The sequence below is a fragment of the Salmo salar genome, chromosome ssa10 (assembly GCF_905237065.1).
Source record: "Salmo salar chromosome ssa10, Ssal_v3.1, whole genome shotgun sequence".
NCBI lineage: Eukaryota > Metazoa > Chordata > Actinopteri > Salmoniformes > Salmonidae > Salmo > Salmo salar.
In genome coordinates, this window is record NC_059451.1 from 53,096,658 (window position 1) to 53,117,705 (window position 21,048).

A 21,048-nucleotide genomic window follows, 5' to 3' on the forward strand; every position below is an offset into this window, starting at 1 on the left:
ATGACAAAACCCATTCCCCCTCAGGGGACTGAAAAGATTTGGTATGGGTCCTCAGATACTCAAAAGGTTCTACAGCTGCACCATCGAGAGCATCCTGACTGGTTGCATCCCTGCCTGGTATGGCAACATCTCGGCCTCCGACCGCAAGGCACTACAGAGGGTAGTGCAAATGGCCCATCACTGTGGCCAAGCTTCCTGCCATCCAGGACCTCTATACCAGGCGGGGTCAGAGGAAGGCCCTAAAAATTGTCAAAAAAGACAAGACTCTCGTTAATCTAACCACACTGTCCGATTTCAAAAAGGCTTTACAACGAAAGCAAAACATTAGATTATGTCAGCAGAGTACCCAGCCAGAAATAATCAGACACCCATTTTTCAAGCTAGCATATAATGTCACATAAACCCAAACCACAGCTAAATGCAGCACTAACCTTTGATGGTCTTCATCAGATGACAATCCTAGGACATTATGTTATACAATACATGCATGTTTTGTTCAATCAAGTTCATATTTATATCAAAAACCAGCTTTCAAGACACTATCTGAAGGGTAAAGAAGGGTGACACGCCCGACGCGTTTCGTGACAAAAAAAAATCTAAATATTCCATTACCGTACTTCGAAGCATTTCAACCGCTGTTTAAAATCAATTTTTATGCCATTTTTCTCGTAAAAAAGCGATAATATTCCGACCGGGAAACCCTGTTTACGTTCAAAGAGAGAGAAAATAAAAACATGGGGTCGCCTCGTGCACGCGCTTCAGTCTCATTGTTTTTCAGCCAGGGGCTGCAAAGACATCATTCAGCTTTTTCCCGCCTTCTGAGAGCCTATGGGAGCCGTAGGAAGTGTCACGTTACAGCAGAGATCCTAAGTTTTCAATAAAGAGAGTCAAGAAGCCCAAGAAATTGTCAGACAGGCCACTTCCTGTAAGGAATCTTCAGGTTTTTGCCTGCCATAAGAGTTCTGTTATACTCACAGACACCATTCAAACAGTTTTAGAAACTTTAGGGTGTTTTCTATCCAAAGCCAATAATTATATGCATATTCTAGTTTCTGGGCAGTAGTAATAACCAGATTAAATCGGGTACGTTTTTTATCCGGCCGTGTAAATACTGCCCCCTATCCCTAACAGGTTAAACAGATTAACATTCACAAGGCTGCGGGGCCAGACTGATTACCAGGATGCTTACTCAGAGCATGCACTAACCAGCTGGCAAGTCACTTGGCTCTGTCATATCATCACATGGTCTCTCCTATCATTGCTACGCAGACGACACACAATTAATCTTCTCCTTTCCCCCTTCTGATAACCAGGTGGCGAATCGCATCTCTGCATGTTTGGCAGACATATCAGTGTGGATGACGGATCACCACCTCAAGCTGAACCTCGGCAAGACGGAGCTGCTCTTCCTCCCGGGGAAGGACTGCCCTTTCCATGATCTCGCTATCACGGTGGACAACACCATTGTGTCCTCCTCCCAGAGTGCTAAGAGCCTCGGCGTGACCCTGGACAACACCCTGTCATTCTCCGCTAACATCAAGGCGGTGACCCGATCCTGTAGGTTCATGCTATACAACATTCGCAGAGTACGACCCTGCCTTACACAGGAAGCGGCGCAGGTCCTAATCCAGGCACTTGTCATCTCCCGTCTGGATTACTGCAACTCCCTGTTGGCGGGGCTCCCTGCCTGTGCCATTAAACCCCTACAACTCATCCAGAACGCCGCAGCCCGTCTGGTGTTCAACCTTCCCAAGTTCTCTCACGTCACCCCGCTCATCCGCACACTCCACTGGCTTCCAGTTGAAGCTCGCATCTGCTACAAGACCATGGTGCTTGCCTACGGAGCTGTGAGGGGAACGGCACCTCCGTACCTTCAGGCTCTGATCAGGCCCTACACCCAAACAAGGGCACTGCGTTCATCCACCTCTGGCCTGCTCGCCTCCCTACCTCTGAGGAAGCACAGTTTCCGCTCAGCCCAGTCAAAACTGTTCGCTGCTCTGGCACCCCAATGGTGGAACAAGCTCCCTCACGACGCCAGGACAGCGGAGTCAATCACCACCTTCCGTAGACACCTGAAACCCCACCTCTTTAAGGAATACCTGGGATAGGATATAGTAATCCTTCTAACTCCCCGCAAAAAAATCTATAGATGTACTATTGTAAAGTGGTTGTTCCACTGGATATCATAAGGTGAATGCACCAATTTGTAAGTCGCTCTGGATAAGAGCGTCTGCTAAATGACGTAAATGTAAATGCAAGTGTCTTCATTGACATTTGCAACCTTTACCTGACTCAGTCTGTAATACCAACATGTTTCAAGCAGACCACCATAGTCCATGTGCCCAAGGCAGCCAAGCTAACCTGTCTAAATGACTATTGTCCGTAGGACTCATCTTTAGCCATGAAATGCTTTGAAAGGCTAACATCAACATCGCAAATACCCTGGACCCACTCAAGTTTGCATACCACCCCAACAGATGACACAATTTCTATTGCACTCCACACTGTCCTCTCCCAACTCCACAAGAGGACCAGCTATGTCAGAATGCTGTTCATTGACTACAGCGCAGCATTCAACACCATAGTGCCCTCCAAGCTCAGGACCCTGTGACTGAACACCTCCCTCTGCAACTGGATTCTGGACTTCCTGACGGGCCGCCCCAAGGTGGGGAGGGTATGCAATAACACATCCGCCACGCTGATCCACAACACGGGGGGCCCCTCAGGGGTGTGTACTTAGTCCCCTCCTGTACTCCCTGTTCACCCACGACTGCATGGCCGCAAACGACTCCAAACACCATCATTAAATTTGCTGACGACCCGACGGTGGTAGGCCTGATCACCGACGACACGGCAAATAAATTATCACAATATATATTTAAATGCTTTAATAATGTTTATTTATTGTCAGAAGTAGAACTCTCAAATATATTTTTTTTAGCTGTAAACCATTAGAAGTCATAAGCAAGAAATAAACAAATTAAATAGCGCATATCAATATGCATTATAACTGGTACCCTAATGGCACATCAGAGTTTATGTTGGGGTGGTTGTTGTCTTACAAGTTACAAGCAAGTCTGTCTACGGGCTTTAAATCTGCCGTATGGCAGATCACTATGTTGCCACCTGTGCTAATAACACGCTCTGAGGGGGAGCTGGCCGCAGGAATGCACAGGTAGCGCTTTGCCAGGTGGATGACTTGGGGAAAGTTTTTTTGGGTTGGATCTTCCACCAGTCCAATGGATTGGTTTCACTCTCAGCATCAGGAGACTGAAGGTAGAAGCTAAGTTCCTTTTCTACCAGCTGGATTTCAGTAAGACCTGTGGTGGTGGAGCACAGCTTTATGAATAAACTGCCCAGTGACTCTCTTTTTATCTGGCAGTTGTGTTGAAGCTGTAGCCATGTCTCCCTGTGCTGGGCTTGGGTTTACATGTCCCTCACTGACCATTTCTGAGACAGCTCTTGCTTTTATGGTGTCCCACCTTCTCCTCTTTGATGTAATGTGTTTTAAACTGAGGGTCAACCAACGAGGCTATGTCCAGGAGGTCATCATATTTCTCATTCAGATAGCTCATCCAAACCATCAAAACGATGGACTCTGTTTCACCATCATCAGGTTTCATGACCTCTGTAGATTGGCTGGTGCTTTAGGGGCGTTTATCAATACAGTGGCGCAAACTCAAACTTTCTGCATGTTCCATTTTGCTTCAGATGGTGAAAAAGGTTTGTCGTATTACCTGATTTAGTAGCCACCTGTCTACGGCACAATTTGCACCGAACATTGCTCTGCTCTTTGTCAGACTTCAAAAAGCCAAACCACTTCCAAATAAACAGTTTAACCCTTTTTATCAATCATTTCTTTGTTGGAAGCTGCTCCTTCTCCATGGCTATCACTACCACTGTTTGCGCCTAAGTCACAAATTTTTCATGGTTAATAGTGGCTACTCCATCCCTCATTTAGTGGTTAATAGTGGCTACTCCATCACTCATTTTTCATGGTTAATAGTGGCTACTCCATCCCTCATTTAGTGGTTAATAGTGGCTACTCCATCACTAATTTTTCATGGTTAATAGTGGCTACTCCATCCCTCATTTAGTGGTTAATAGTGGCTACTCCATCACTCATTTTTCATGGTTAATAGTGGCTACTCCATCACTCATTTTTCATGGTTAATAGTGTCTACGCCATCACTCATTTAGTGGTTAATAGTGTCTACTCCATCACTCATTTAGTGGTTAATAGTGTCTACTCCATCACTCATTTAGTGGTTAATAGGCAGGAGGTCAGTGACCTGGCAGTGTGGTGCCAGGACAACAATCTCTCCCTCAACGTCAGCAAGAGCTGATGGTGGACTACAGGAAATGGAGGGCTGAGCACGCGCCCATCCACATTGATGGGGCTGTAGTGTGGGTTGAGTGGGTTGAGACCTTCAAGTTCCTGTGTCCACATCACTAAGGAATTAACATGGTCCAAACACACACCAACACAGTCGTGAAGAAGGCACAACAACTCCTCTTCCCCCTCAAGAGGCTGAAAAGAACTGGCTCCCAGATCCTCAAAAGGTTCTACAGCTGCACCAATTGAGAGCAAGGCGATACAGAGGGCAGTGCGTACGGCCCAGTACATCACTGGGGCCGAGTTCCCTGCCATCCAGGATCTCTATACCAGGCGGCGTCAGAAGATGACCCTAAAAATTGCCAAAGCCTCCAGCCACCCAAGTCACAGACTGTTCTCTCTGCTACCACACAGGAAGCGGTACTGGTGCACCAAGCCTGGATCCAACAGGACCCAGAACATCTTCTACCCTCAAGTCATAAGTCTGCTAAACAGTTAACCAAATAGCTACCTGGACTATCTGCATTGACCCCCTTTGCACGCATTTGACTCATCACATACGCTGCTGCTACTGTTTATTGTATCCTGTTGCCTAGTGATGTTATCCCTACCTAGATATACATATATACTTCAATTACCTCGTAGCCCTGCACTTCCACTTAGTACCCTGTGTACTGTCTATATACACACACACTGTACAATCTTTCTCTGCCCTTAACCTTGTTCTGAACACCACCAAAACAAAGGTCATGTGGTTTGGTAAGAAGAATGCCCCTCTCCCCACAGAGGGGGGATTACTACCTCAGAGGGTTTACAACTTGAGGTAGCCACCTCATACAAGTACTTGGAAGTATGGTTAGATGGTACACCGTCCTTCTCTATGCACATATCAAAGCAGCAGGCTAAAAGTTAAAATCCAGTCTCTATCATATAATCGCTCCTCTTTCACCCCAGCTGCCAAACTAACCCTGATTCTGATGACCATCCTACCCATGCTAGATTACAGAAATATAATTCATAGGTCGGCAGGTAAGGGTGTTCTCGAGCGGGTAGATGTTCTTTACCATTCGGCCATCAGATTTGCCACCAATGCTCCTTATAGGACACATCACTGCACTCTTCTGTAAACTTGTCATCTCTGTACTCCTGTTGCAAGACCCACTGGTTGATGCTTGTTTATAAAACCCTCTTAGGCCGCACTCCCCCCTATCTGAGATATCTACTGCAGCCCTCATCCTCCACAAACAATACCCGTTCTGCCAGTCACCTTCTGTTAAAGGTCCCCAAAGCATACACATCCCTGGGTCACTTGTCTTTTCAGTTCGCTGCAGCTAGCGACTGGTTGAAGCTGCAACAAACACTCAAACTGAACAGTTTTAATCTCAATCTCTTAATTCAAAGACTCAAATCATGGACACTCTTACTGACAGTTGTGGCTGCTTTGCGTGATGTATTGTTGTCTCTACCTTCTTGCCCTTAGTGCTGTTGTCTGTGGCCAACAATGTTTATACCTTGCTTTGTGCTGCTACCATGCTGTGTTCGCTGCCACGTTGTGCTGCTACCATGTTGTTGTCATGTTGTGCTGCTGCCATGTTGTTGTCATGTGTTGCTACCATGCTGTGTTGTCATCTTAGGTCTCTCTTTATGTAGTGTTGTCCCTCTTGTCGTGATGTGTGTTTTGTCCTATATTTTTAATCCCAGACCCAGCAGGAGGTCTTTTGCCTTTTGGTAGGCCGTCATTGTAAATAAGAATTTGATCTTAACCGACTTGCCTAGTTAAATAAAAAAATAAAAATCTAGCCAAGTTACCATTACTCATTGTGTGTTTATTCCTTCTGTTATTATTTTTTATATTTCTCTCTGCATTGTTGGGAAGGGTCCGGAAGTCAGAATTTCTATGTATTTTTGAACACCGGTTGTTTACGAAGCATGTGACAAATAACATTCGAGTCCTGTTGGTCTGTAATCTGGTAGTACAGTTACTTGGCAGGCCATCGTCGGCGGCTCTGTGACCGTTATGCAACAGCCTAAAGAGAAAACAGCTAATCTGTGGCTGGTCAATACTTAAGACAAGGGGCCTCTCAATGGTGCTGCTAGTCTACTGTTACCCCAAAATGGCACCCTATTTCCTATATAGTGCACTTCTTTTGACCAGGGCTCTATAGGCTCTGGTCAAATGTAGTGCACTATAAAGGAAATACGGTGCCATTTTGGACACAGGCTATACACTGACCAAAACACACTAGGCCTTACCAGCTGACCTTAACAAAAGTCCTCTGGCTTGCTGGTCAGACAATGACAGGGAATGCAGAGGAAACATCACTGCAAGAGGACAGACAGAGAGGGCCTCCCCCACAGACCAAGTACACTGTTGTAGGTTACATAGCAGACCAAGTACACTGTTGTAGGTTACATAGCCTGCCGTATTGTTCACATCAATTTAAGGATAAGCGACAAGCATTTCCTCGAATGACCTGAAGTCAAATGAAAATGTGACTTTACTCAGGTTACTGGGCATCACTCTTTGATACATCTATTCACTGGTTGTAAACAAGTAACGGCTGTTCTGAATGTGGACTTAAACTGACCACCACATTCTTCAACTCTGAGTCGCTATTTAAGAGCTGGGTTTCAGCGGGCATAGCTCTGGACCGGCCTTCATTTGGCCCAAACATAACGACCATGATTGGTTTAGATTTGGTCTCCAATTATAGATGTCTATGTTTTACAAGTTTCGACAGTATAGTAGAGTATAGTTCAGTACAGTACACACTAGTGCATTAGCGGTACGTGGGTAAAATCACTTGGGAAGCCAAGCCCGCTCAGTTTAGCTCAATGAAGATTGGCAAGTTTTTTTAAATAAATTTTTTGCCAAGGGAGGCCAGATGCTTGCTGGCTTCTCTTACCTTCAATGCTACAAGCGGCAACAATGTCATACCCTTTTTGGCCAGACAGCATCAGATAGATGGGCTACACATAGAGAGACAGAGGGGTGCTGTTTCACTCGCTCGGATGCTTTCTCCTGTGAGATACATTCAGCCTCGAGAGAATTGAAGAAAAAAATTATGAAAATACACAAAAAAAAAAAAAAAAAAGAGACGAAAGATTCTTGGTCTATTTTTTGGGAGGCCTGGCAATCATGAATATACGCCACTGCACACTTGATTGGAGTACATTACACAGTTGTAATAAAGTAAAACAAATGTTCTTATACCAACATGACAGGTTTAATTAAAAAGCTAAACATTATCAGTTGAGTCTTCAACTCTGCTATAAATCATAAATTAATATCATAAAAAAAATAAAAAAAATGACAAAGCATTTAGCCAAAGGAACAAGTCGCCTACACAGTTATAAAACATCTTCAAAATATTATATTTATATAATATACATTTGTGAATGACCTGTCCTAAAGGCTATTCGTATAAACATTTTAATTAAGAAATAACAAAAACACAGCTGTTTTGAAATACAATTTATGCTTCTAATTTAATATAGCCTAGGCATGAACATTTTTAATTAGGCCAAATAAATAACAAAAACATGCTGTCGATGAACACCAGGGCCGGCTGGTCATGGCTAGAAGGGATCATATTAACGTCAGATTTGACTTTTCGTAGCAGGTTAGGAGAACTTACAAAGCAGGTTAGGATAATTAAAGTAGCCGGTTAGGAGAATTAGGTTGAGGTTACGAAAACTGTTAGCTAAAATGCAAAACAATTTCTACTTTTGACGTTAATTTGACAAAAGCTGGATCCCTTCTAGACATGACCGGGCCAGCTCGTCCCACTCCCCATTCCCGCTGCGATTCTTAATCATTAATTCTGTCTTTTTGGGAAAGGGGGAATACCTAGTCAGTTGTACAACTGAATGCGTCTAGGGCATTTAAATCAGAGAGGTGCGGGGGGGTTGCCTTAAATCGACATCCACATCGTCCGCACCCGGTGAACAGTGGGTTAACTGCCTTGCTCAGGGGCAGAACGACAGATTTCTACCTTGTCAGGTTGGGGATACGATCCTTTCAGTTACTGGCTCAATGCTCTAACCACTAGGCTACCTGCCGCCACAGCAGAGGGAAGAGGACACTCTTGGCGGCCACAAAAATGAATAAATTATAAAAACTGATGTTGGACAATCAAATTTGATATGTAACTAAATTTGTTAAAAGCTGTTTCATTGACAGAAAGCTAATTCTGCTCCTGTGAAATTAGGCCGGTGCCATCCATTTTATGAACGCACTTGTTTCCAAAACTCAAATTATAACTCACAATTTTTACAGTTCTACTGGATGAGCTTAATAAAAGTTAATGTTGATTGTCAATTAACCTATAGTGGGGTATTGACTTGTGTGATATACATGCACCTTAGCCAAATACATTTACTCAGTTTCTCAATTCCTGACATTTAATCCTAGTAAAGATTTCCTGTCTTCAGTCAGTTAGGATCACCACTTTACTTTAAGAATGTGAAATGTCAGAACAATAGTAGAGAGAATGATTTATTTCAGCTTTTATTTCTTTCATCACATTCCCAGTGTGTCAGAAGTATACGTACACTCAATTAGTATTTGGTAGCACTGCCTTTAAATTGTTTAACTTGGGTCTAACGTTTTGGGTAGCCTTCCACAAGCTTCCACAATAAGTTGGGCGAATTTTGGCCCATTCCTCCTGACAGAGCTGGTGTAACAGTCAGGTTTGTAGGCCTCCTTGCTCGCACATGCTGTTTCAGTTCTGCCCACACATTTTCTATGGGATTGAGGTCAGGGCTTTGAGATGGCCACTCTAATACCTTGACTTTGTTGTCCTTAGGCCATTTTGCCACAACTTTGGAAGTATGCTTGGGGTCATTGTCCATTTGGTAGATCCATTTGCAACCAAGCTTTAACTTCCTGACTGATGTCTTGAGATGTTGCTTCAATATATACACATAATTTTCCTGCCTCATGATGCCATCTATTTTGTTAAGTGCACCAGTCCCTCCAGCAGCAAAGCACCCCCACAACATGATGCTGCCACCCCCGTGCTTCACAGTTGGGATGGTGTTCTTCAGCTTGCAAGCATCCCCCTTTTTCCTCCAAACATTACGATGGTCATTATGGCCAAACAGTTCTATTTTTGTTTCATCAGACCAGAGGACATTTCTCCAAAAAGTACGATCTTTGTCCCCATGTGCAGTTGCAAACCGTAGTATGGCTTTTTTATGGCGGTTTTGGAGCAGTGGCTTCTTCCTTGCTGAGCGGTCTTTCAGGTTATGTCGATATAGGACTCGTTTTACTGTGGATATAGATACTTTTGTACCCGTTTCATCCAGCATCATTCACAAGGTCCTTAGCTGTTGTTCTGGGATTGATTTGCACTTTTCGCATGAAAGTATGTTCCTCTCTAGGAGACAGAATGAGTCTCCTTCCTGAGCGGTATGACGGCTGCGTGGTCCCATGGTGTTTATACTTGCATACTATTGTTTGTACAGATGAACGTGGTACCTTCAGGCGGTTGGAAACTGCTCCCAAGGATGAACTAGACTTGTGGAGGTCTACAATTTTTTTCTGATGTATTTTGATTTTCCCATGATGTGAGGCAAAGAGTTTGAAGGTAGGCCTTGAAATACCTCCACAGGTACACCTCCACTTGACTCAAATTATGTCAATAAGCCTATCAGAAGCTTCTAAAGCCATGACATCATTTTCTGGAATTTTCCAAGCTGTTTAACGGCACAGTCAACTTAGTGTATGTAAACTTCTGACCCACTGGAATTGTGATAGTGAATTATAAGTGAAATAATCTGTCTGTAAAAAAATTGTTGGAAACATTACTTGTCATCCACAAAGTAGATGTCCTAACCGACTTGCCAAAACTATAGTTTGTTAACAAGAAATTTGTGGAGTGGTTGAAAAACGAGTTTTAAATGACTCCAACCTAAGTGCATGTAAACGTCTGACTTCAACTGTACGTGGTGTATTGATAACAACTATATGTCCTAATATTAGGTAGTTGGCTGCCTAGTGATTAACATTGCAACTCTGATATGAATGGTTGGCAACGATGATTCGTTTCTAAGTGCTACTGAATAAGTTCAACTGAAATGCACCTATTTACTCTATTAATCCATTCCAAATCTTTATACTATACATGACACAGGGGGGAATATGTTGATCTGGCCTAGGACGGCAGCAGAACTGCTAGGACTGGGCTGACAAGCACAATCATTTGCGGAGGAACTTGGCCTGCTCAAAGTGAGCCGCTGCTGTTGGGAAGTACAAACTGTCCAACTCAGTAGCTCGATGTGCATAGGCCTCATTACTTAGTCCTCAAGAAAGAGCGATCTGGAGGCCGTCTTTACTCTGTTTTGGAGAAATAATCCCCTCTCGGCAGGCACACTGGAAACGGGGATAATCAACACAATCTTCACCAAACAGTAACACACCCAACACTAATTTCCAAGCAGCTTGAGGATTTAATATGAAGTATATTATCCTTTGATGTTGGAGCACATCGACTGGTATTTCCATCAATGAATAAAAAGCCTTATTTTGCAATGGATTTTTTGTTGTTGAAAATTTGGGTCAGGAACCATTTTTTATTTTTTTGAAAGCCGGGATTTACCGGGAAACAGATTCATAGCCATAATTATGAACGTGTGTGTGTAGTACAGAGCAGGGACCTATGATTACATTCTGTTACCATCACTCACCGTAGTTCAATAACCAAAATATAGATTTTTTCTAAAGTCAAGGTGTCATGTCATAGCTGACACCCAATTCTTTCTTCAGACATCTTTGAATCTTAATTTTGAGCAGATATTTTTGGAAAAAGTAGTCACAAACTGAAGGAGATTTGACAGAAATTCTGTTAATAAACATTGAATCTGCACAGTTCTAGTAAATATGTTTTTGTTAAATTTTCTATGTAAATTGTTAAACGGTGTCCTTGTGCATAAAGTTTAATGGTTTGTTAAACATTGAAATCAATGGTTTTGGAGTCTCAGCGCAATTGCATTACTGTGGAATTGCTCTACTACAACTCAGTGCAGCCAGAGGCTATTCTGGATTTATAAAACGCAAGGGTCTCTTCACTACTTACAAATATACAGTATCAACTTCAACGGAGTTGTAGACAAGCATGTTTAAATGATCTAACGATGTGGCTATACTGCATAGACAAAGCAGGCCATTGACCTTGTTTTCCTAGTTCATCCTGAGCTATAAACCACAACACAACTCAGACAGAATGCTGATTCCCATAATTAGAATAGAGAAGAAGTTGATATTCACTAGGATGAATGTAATGAAGGAGAAAACTACAAACAAACTACAAACTCCTCCTGCAGAACAGGTATACCTTACCATGTCCATGCCATCCAGCACAGAGGCATGAATCGATCCAAGCATTTTCAAATGTACTGTACAGGCTTCCCCCTTGGTTTCCTTGGTTTGAAACAAGTTCACAACAAACTTCAGAGGTAGTATAATCCACTGCTATGAAGCACCACGGTCATATTGGTTGGTACTTCGTACAGGAGTCTGTAGTCACTCAGCTTGGTTTAGCTACAGCGTTTGTTTTCTCACAGTCTGCTCCTTGCGGCATCAGAATAGCTGATAAGCAGTTTGGAGAGGACTGAGGAGGACAAATCCTGCTAAGCTGTTATAGTGGATAAAACCCCATTGATGCAAGCAGACAAGTTAAGTATCGTTTACACCCTAGGGCAGCTAGCAGGGTGTTAAAGTAACGTGGTTCCCGAAGCCACAGACCTGTTATCCATCTGCCTTCTCATCTACATTTCAACACAATACTGCAATGAAAAAATAATAATCATCAATCCATCCTTTTGCCAGACAGACAAGGATATTTCAATGTAACATGCTGTGACGGTAATTGAATAACCGTGTAACTGACGGTTATGTATGAAGACCGCCATGAACATAAAATAACCATCAAAACCGTTTAAAATAGGCCTACATTCATCATCATTTTTATTTATTAGCTTTATTTTCATGTAGACACATTTTACCTAATAGTGGGAGTGTTTACTAATGATTATAAGCCGTTGTTTTGCTAACTTAGTCAGTCTACATCTCTTCCTAACTGCCGTCTGACACTCCAGTAGCTAATCTGCTACATGTGCGGGGTGTAGAAGCTCTTGCCTATAGGCTGTTTGATGTGTGGACTTTCTTTTATGCAATGTTTTCATTGCTGTCTAGTAAATAAATTCATAGGTCTTGTTTTAAATAAAGATGGATGTGTCTGACTATTCAACGAGGTTGTTCTGGCGCTGAGGCCGACAATGAGCTAATGTGTCAAATGGACAACGAGCCAATCCAACAAGGCATATAGGTTATAATATGATACAGATTATTTTCTTCATTTATATAGACTACTCAACACTGATAAATAGGCTATGGACATGTTGCATGTATTTGTTTACATTTTAATGTTGTCCTGTGTGGCTCAGTTGGTAGAGCATGGTGTTTGCAACGCCAGGGTTGTGGGTTCGATTCCCACGGGGGGACCAGTACGGATTTTTTATTTTTTTATGAAATGTATGCATTCACTACTGTAAGTCACTCTGGATAAGAGCATCTGCTAAATGACTCAAATGTAAATGTAATGGATTGTCAATTGCATCTTCATGTTCCCACATATAAATACTTTATATGGTTTTGAAGCTAAGATTTAACGTAGTTTTTTTTCCTTCTACAGAAACAGATAGTGCCTTTCTCGAAGCAGTTGGAGGTGGGCCAGTGGAGTTGCTAGCAGAGATGTGTGAATTGCACAAGAAGGGAACAGTGAAGACAGAGAGATTGATTTAGCATTATCCTATAATGTAGACAATTGTTTTTATATCCTACAGAAAGGATCTGAAGCTAAGGCACGGTTTTGGGGAAAGGACAAATGTGATTTGCTTATGTATCCGAGTCAGATGCGCTACAGGTGGCTTTGATTGATGGGTCCTTTTAGGTGGGTAGGTGTGCGTGTATAAGTTCACAAATTCTCTATGCCCGTTCAGAAAGTTTCCTAAAATAGGGCTAACTTGTCTGGACTGCCATCTCTTTAGTCAGATTGAAAAGAAAACAGTGTCTTGTTGCAGTGTCAGCAAAGGTGCGAGGAATGACGACAGGTGAAAGTTCAGCCTTTTCCTCTCTTAACAACTGAAAGAAACGTAGCCAAGCTCCTTTCATGGTTCATCTGAGCTATAGAATGCATAGCCTATATCCTAGCGTCCTCTCTTGCCAATTTTACCGCAGCAGAGTTGGTAACGTTATGCAAATTGTTTAAAAAAAATCTAATCAAATCTACTAATATTTAGAGGTAATAATAACAAACTGATAATAAGGAAGTGTAACCATCACAGACCTAATGTAACCTGTTGTACTGTAGCCGTCAACACAACAGTACCTAGGTCACCAAGGAAACAGCCCAGTAGTCCAAACACCAAAACAAGACAGAGTCCTGCGAACTCCCCCATTTAGCCTCAGAGCCTAAAACACTACAACCACCAACAGGCCAATGACGTTTGATTTTGTAAATAAATAACCAACCATTTTTTATTTATTTTTTTAAAGCCTCACCTGCTCCTTCCCTGACTTTGCCGTAATGTTTGTATTTTACATTTCATTACAAATCAAACATATTGAGCTGATTTTTTTTTACCGTTTATAAAAATTTAAAAAAACAATTGCCAGGCTCTAACGTGCCTCTCTCCTCTGAATGAATGACATAGGCTAAATGGGCGATAGAAACTGATAATTGTGCACTTTACTTCACAATTGAATTTAAATTAGGCTTAACTGAATGATAAGGAGGGTGAAGAGGTTGATTTAATTTAGAACAAAAGTGCAATGAAGAATAGTGGCCATTGCGACTGTGAAATCGGGAGTTTAGAGAGGAGAAAACGAGATGATTGATTAATACGTAAAAGGCCCAATACAGGGTCCCATACAATCAATAAATGACAATGGTTTTCATACACTATATATACAAAAGTATGTGGACACCCCTTCAAATTAGAGGATTCTGCTATTTCAGCCACACCCGTTGCTGACAGGTGTATAAAATCGAGAAGACAGCCAAGCAATCTCCATAGACATTGGCAGTAGAATGGCCTTACTGAAGAGCTCAGTGACTTTCAACGTGACACCGTCATAGGATGCCACCTTTCCAACGTCTAGGAGCAACACTTCCTCAGCCGCAAAGTGGTAGGCCACACAAGCTCACAGAATGGGACCACCGAGAGCTGAAGGGCGTAGCGTCTAAAAATCATCTGTCCTCGGTTGCAACACTCACTACTGAGTTCCAAACTGCCTCTGGAAGCAACGTCAGTACAAGAACTGTTTGTTGTGAACTTCATGAAATGGGTTTCCCTGGCCGAGCAGCTAACATCACCACGCGCAATACCAAGCATCGGCTGGAGTGGTGTAAAGCCATTGGACTCTTCAGCAGTGGAAACTCATTCTCTGGAGTGATGAATCACGCTTCACCATCTAGCAGTGTGACAGACTAATCTGGGTTGGCAGATGCCAGGAGAATGCTACCTGCCCGAATGATTAGTGCCGACTGTAAAGTTTGGTGGAGGAGGAATAATGGTCTGGGTATGAATTAGAAGCAAGGCCAGCAGCAAATGTTCCAACATCTAGTGGAAAACCTTCCCAGAAGAGTGGGGGATGTTATAGCAAAGGGCGGGGACCAACTTCATATCAGTGCCCATTATTTTAGAATGAGATGTTCAATTAGCAGGTGTCCAAATACACTACCGTTCAAAAGTTCTCATAACTTCGGTCATGTAGTGTATTTTGTCATTTTCACATTAACTCTTTACATTTGTGCCTATTTATCAGCGTTGGCGCTCATGTTTATAATAATTTGACCTTTGCGGGTTGATATCCTATTTTCCGTTACTGGAGTATCATTCACTATAACTCTATTACTAATGAAATGTAAGGGAAATGAAAACATGCTAGGTGTTGCAGTAGTCCTTTAGAATAATGCAAAACATATCATTGACTCTATCCAAGTTGATGACCGAAGGGAAGCAAATGATGCCAGTCAGCCTGCCCATCGAAACTACACCTAAACTAATTTCACACATAATAAGAATTCGCCTAAAGACAGTCTGAGTGACAATATTATTAGTTGTCAAATTGTACATGAAGAGATGGGCACATCTTGGAATTGGCACAGGCAGGGAGTTAAGCAGAGTCACATGCAGATAAAATGGTTTGATTTCTATATAGTATCAGAAAAAGTTGCAGTTTCTATGATACTTATCTTTGTCAAATATCTAAATTCAACAGCTCGATTTCCAAATATAACTTTTTCCAAGAATAACCATGCTGTCTGTGTTCAGCATATGAGCACTCGTGGCAGCATTGCTCAGGCTACTAAGCTAAGACTAGTAGTAACTACACATTTTATTATTTCCACAACGTTTGTTTAGTCTAGGGATGCACAATATGTCGGTGAACATATCGGAAGATATTAGCTAAAAATGCCAACATCGGTATTGGCCCGATGTCTAGTTTAAAGCCAATGTGAAAAACCGATGTCAAAGCTGATGTGCATACCTATATAACATAGGTACATGACGTAATGATGCCACGTAAAATGTTGCGCTACACGTGCAACACAGCATTCCTAACCTAGACCACAATGTCTGCTGTGTGGATCGAGCAGTCAACAAGTCCAGCAGTCATTTGAAAGAGTAAGAACATTTCCGCGAGACAACTCAAAGGCGAAATCCATTAACGGCAAGATAATGGAATTCATTGCCCTTGACAATCAACCGTTCTCTGTCGTGGTTGATGTTGGCTTTCGCCGACTGGTCGAGCACCGGTACACACTAAGGTTACCAAGTGCGCTATTGTTCAGATGTTTCCCTACCGGAGTTACACAGTAATAGCGTCACTGCTATTAGCTTCACGACGTACTATAGAACGCCGTTTGGGTCTTTGCATGTCAAAAAAGATACATGTCAAATAACACTATTTTGATGCGTTAAATAAGCTTTTAATTTGGACACGTAAAATAACACAGTTCTATTATAGAATGTTGTGTGTTCTGAATTTGCACGTGCAAGCCAAGCGCCACCACTACTATCAGTAGCACTGAAAAAGCTGTACAAAACAAGTCTGCAAACAAGCAAACACCAGCCACAAACAATGTTTTTACAAAACCGCGTTGGTAATAAAGCATAATTTGTTCGACCGCAACTTCTGGGGTAGCTAGCTTTAGCTTTGTACCTAGCTAGCACTAATACAACCAGCCTGAAAACAATGACCAGTAGAAACGGCAGTCATTTTCACTATTCTTAGCAATGATTTAGGAATCCTTGTGAGTAAGTATTAGCTAGGTAGCCACTTGTTTGCCTATTGAAATTGAACTTCAGTTCATCAAAGTAAATTGCTAGCCAGCTACTTAATCCTGTTGCCCAAAGCTAACGTTATAAGCAGCCAACTAGCTTCATCTGGCTAGTGAAGCTTGACCTGACCAGGTTGTGTTGTGAAGCTAGTCACAATAAGGATTAGGTGCAATTGTGGAATTTGCAGCTTGCCTTCAAAATAAAAGTACTGCTTTGAAAGTGATGCAGAAGGTTACAATTGGCAGAATCATGCCATATTTAGACTAGATAATGTTAAAACATGGTTGGAATGTGAAGCAATGAAATGGGTTATCAGTCTACTCGGTGACACCCACAGAACACAACTGTGGAGGGTTTACGCAAATACTAGCCTTGTAGCTCTTATCGCGGGACTGTGACTGTGTGAAATCACCTCCCCAGTCAGCCTATTGTGTGTTGACATTCATATTGCACAGTACAGCTTTACCTAAGGATTGGGGATCAGTCCACTCAATACCTAATATATTTTTTCCCCAAGGTCCTCCTCAGAGTTATCAGACTCCAAAACATCCATGCAGTATTGTTTTTCCCCAGGGATAGTGTTCAATACACACAGGTTGACAATAAATGTAGATCAATTTATTTATTATAACAGTTGTTTCAGAGTCACACAATAAGAGCTACAATGCTAATGTTCTCTGTGTGTCACTGAGTAGACTGTTACCCCATGTCATTGATCCACAATAAGAGCTACGATGCTAATGTTTTCTGTGTGTCACTGAGTAGTCTGATACCCCATGTCATTGATCCCTAATCCATAGGTAAGGCTGTACAGTGAAATAAGTATGCCCCCAATGCAATACTAAAGTATAATACATCCAGTGTGATTTCAACAGCTTTTTGTCAAATTAACAAATTCATGTCTTTTGTTGATTTTATATAAACTAGAGGTCGACCGATTATGATTTTTTTCAACGGCGATAGCGATTATTGGAGGACCCGAAAAATCCGATACCGATTAATCGGCCAATTTTTTTATGTTTATTTATTTGTAATAATGACAATTACAACAATACTGAATTAACACTTATTTTAACTTAATATAATACATCAATAAAATCAATTTAGCCTCAAATAAATAATGAAACATGTTCAATTTGGTTTAAATAATGCAAAAACAAAGTGTTGGAGAAGAAAGTAAAAGTGCAATATGTGCCATGTAAAAAAGCTAACGTTTAAGTTCCTTGCTCAGAACATATGAAAGCTGGTGGTTCCTTTTAACATGAGTCTTCAATATTCCCAGGTAAGATGTTTTAGGTTGTAGATATTATAGGACTATTTCTCTCTATACGATTTGTATTTCATATACCTTTGGCTATTGGATGTTCTTATAGGCACTTTAGTCTTGCCAGTGTAACAGTATAGATTCCGTCCCTCTCCTCGTTCCTACCTGGGCTTGAACCAGGAACACATCGACAACAGCCACCCTCGAAGCAGCGTTACCCACGTAGAGGAAGGGGAAACAACTACTCCAAGTCTCGGAGCGAGTGACATTTGAAACGCTATTAGCGCGCACCCCGCTAACTAGCTAGCCATTTCACATCGGTTACACCAGCCTAATCTTGGGAGTTGACAGGCTTGAAGTCATAAACAGCGCAATGCTTGAAGCATTGCGAAGAGCTGCTGGCAAAAACGCACGAAAGTGCTATTTTGAATGAATGCTTACGAGCCTGCTGCTGCCTACCACCGCTCAGTCAGACTGCTCTATCAAATCATAGACTTAATTATAACATAATAACACACAGAAATACGAGCCTTAGGTCATTAATATGGTCGAATCCGGAAACTATCATCTCGAAATCAAAACATTATTCCTGTTACATTGCACAATCTTCAATGTTATGTCATAATTACGTAAAATTCTGGCAAATTAGTTCCCAACGAGCCAGGCGACCCAAACTGTTGCATACACACTGACTCTGCGTGCAATGAACGCAAAATGACAATTTCACCTGGTTAATATTGCCTGCTAACCTGGATTTCTTTTAGCTAAATATGCAGGTTTAAAAATATATACTTGTGTATTGATTTTAAGAAAGGCATTGATGTTTATGGTTGGAGCAACGTGTACCTAAGCGATTATATGCAACGCAGGACAGGCTAGATAAACTAGTAATATCATCAACCATGTGTAGTTAACTAGTGATTATGATTGATTGTTTTTTATAAGATAAGTTTAATGCTAGCTAGCAACTTACCTTAGCTTCTTACTGCATTCGCATAACAGGCAGGCTCCTCGTGGAGTGCAATGTAAAGCAGGTGGTTAGAGCGTTGGACTAGTTAACCGTAAGGTTGCAAGATTGAATCCCTGAGCTGATAAGGTAAAAATCTGTCGTTCTGCCCCTGAACAAGGCAGTTAACCCACCGTTGCTTGGCCATCATTGAAAATAAAAATGTGTTTTTAACTGACATGCCTTGTTAAATAAAGGGCAAAAAAAAAAAAAAAAAACGGCGTCCAAAAATACCGATTTCCGATTGTTATGAAAACTTGAAATCGGCCCTAATTAATCGACCTCTAATATAAACATTCCAACCTCATTTAGCATGATCTATTCAATTATGGCATAATTCTACTATTTGTATTCATTTGCGTCACTGTCAATGACATATACTGCTCAAAAAAATAAAGGGAACACAAACAACACATCCTAGATCTGAATGAAAGAAATAATCTTATGAAATACTTTTTTCTTTACATAGTTGAATGTGCTGACAACAGAATCACAGAAAAATAATCAAAGGAAATCCAATTTATCAACCCATGGAGGTCTGGATTTGGAGTCACACTCAAAATTAAAGTGGAAAACCACACTACAGGCTGATCCAACTTTGATGTAATGTCCTTAAAACAAGTCAAAATGAGGCTCAGTAGTGTGTGTGGCCTCCACGTGCCTGTATGACCTCCCTACAACACCTGGGCATGCTCCTGATGAGGTGGCGGATGGTCTCCTGAGGGATCTCCTCCAAGACCTGGACTAAAACTCCTGGACAGTCTGTGGTGCAACGTGGCGTTGGTGGATGGAGCGAGACATGATGTCCCAGATGTGCTCAATTGGATTCAGGTCTGGGGAACGGACGGGCCAGTCCATAGCATCAATGCCTTCCTCTTGCAGCAACTGCTGACACACTCCAGCCACCTCAGGTCTAGCCACGTCTTGCATTAGGAGGAACCCAGGGCCAACCGCACCAGCATATGGTCTCACAAGGGGTCTGAGGATCTCATCTCGGTACCTAATGGCAGTCAGGCTACCTCTGGCGAGCACATGGAGGGCTGTGCGGCCCCCCAAAGAAATGCCACCCCACACCATGACTGACCCACTGCCAAACCGGTCATGCTGGAGGATGTTGCAGGCAGCAGAATGTTCCCCACGGCGTCTCCAGACTCTGTCACGTCTGTCACGTGCTCAGTGTGAACCTGCTTGCATCTGAAGAGCACAGGGCGCCAGTGGCGAATTTGCCAATCTTGGTATTCTCTGGCAAATGCCAAACGTCCTGCACGGTGTTGGGCTGTAAGCACAACCCCCACCTGTGGACGTCGGACCCTCATACCACCCTCATGGAGTCTGTTTCTGACCGTTTGAGCAGACACATGCACATTTGTGGCCTGCTGGAGGTCATTTTGCAGGGCTCTGGCAGTGCTTCTCCTGCTCCTCCTTGCACAAAGGCGGAGGTAGCGGTCCTGCTGCTGGGTTGTTGCCCTCCTACGGCTTCCTCCACGCCTCCTGATGTACTGGCCTGTCTCCTGGTAGCGCCTCCATGCTCTGGACACTACGCTGACAGACACAGCAAACCTTCTTGCCACAGCTCGCATTGATGTGCCATCCTGGATGAGCTGCACTACCTGAGCCACTTGTGTGGGTTGTAGACTCCGTCTCATGCTACCACTAGAGTGAAAGCACCACCAGCATTCAAAAGTGACCAAAACATCAGCCAGGAAGCATAGGAACTGAGAAGTGGTCTGTGGTCCCCACCTGCAGAACCACTCCTTTATTGGGGGTGTCTTGCTAATTGCCTATAATTTCCACCTGTTGTCTATTCCATTTGCACAACAGCATGTGAAATGTATTGTCAATCAGTGTTGCTTCCTAAGTGGACAGTTTAATTTCACAGAAGTGTGATTGACTTGGAGTTACATTGTGTTGTTTAAGTGTTCCCTTTATTTTTTTGAGCAGTGTACTTTTTTTTTGAAGGCTAACCGCAAAGTCCACTATTGTGGCTAATCCTTATTGTGGCTAGCTTCACATAGATGGGTCCGACCACCATTAATCAAATAAGAAGTCTTATAAAATCAGGGTCATTTTAGATGATGACACCTAGCTATA

General features: G+C 42.4%; 1 protein-coding gene across 2 annotated transcripts in view; it reads right to left on the reverse strand.

Moving 5' to 3' along the window:
• The window catches only part of LOC106560658 (serine/threonine-protein kinase N2), a 48,992-nt gene that overhangs the window by 20,007 nt on the left and 7,937 nt on the right, over window positions 1–21,048 (reverse strand). Inside the window, exon 1 of one of the 2 annotated variants that reach the window (XM_014123741.2) lies at window positions 11,679–11,702. The exons of the other annotated variant lie outside the window; for it this stretch is intronic. Coding sequence (XP_013979216.2) covers window positions 11,679–11,687 — 9 coding nt within the window. The 5' untranslated portion in view covers window positions 11,688–11,702. Of the gene's footprint in view, window positions 1–11,678; window positions 11,703–21,048 lie in introns of those variants that run through there. 2 annotated transcript variants of the gene reach the window in all.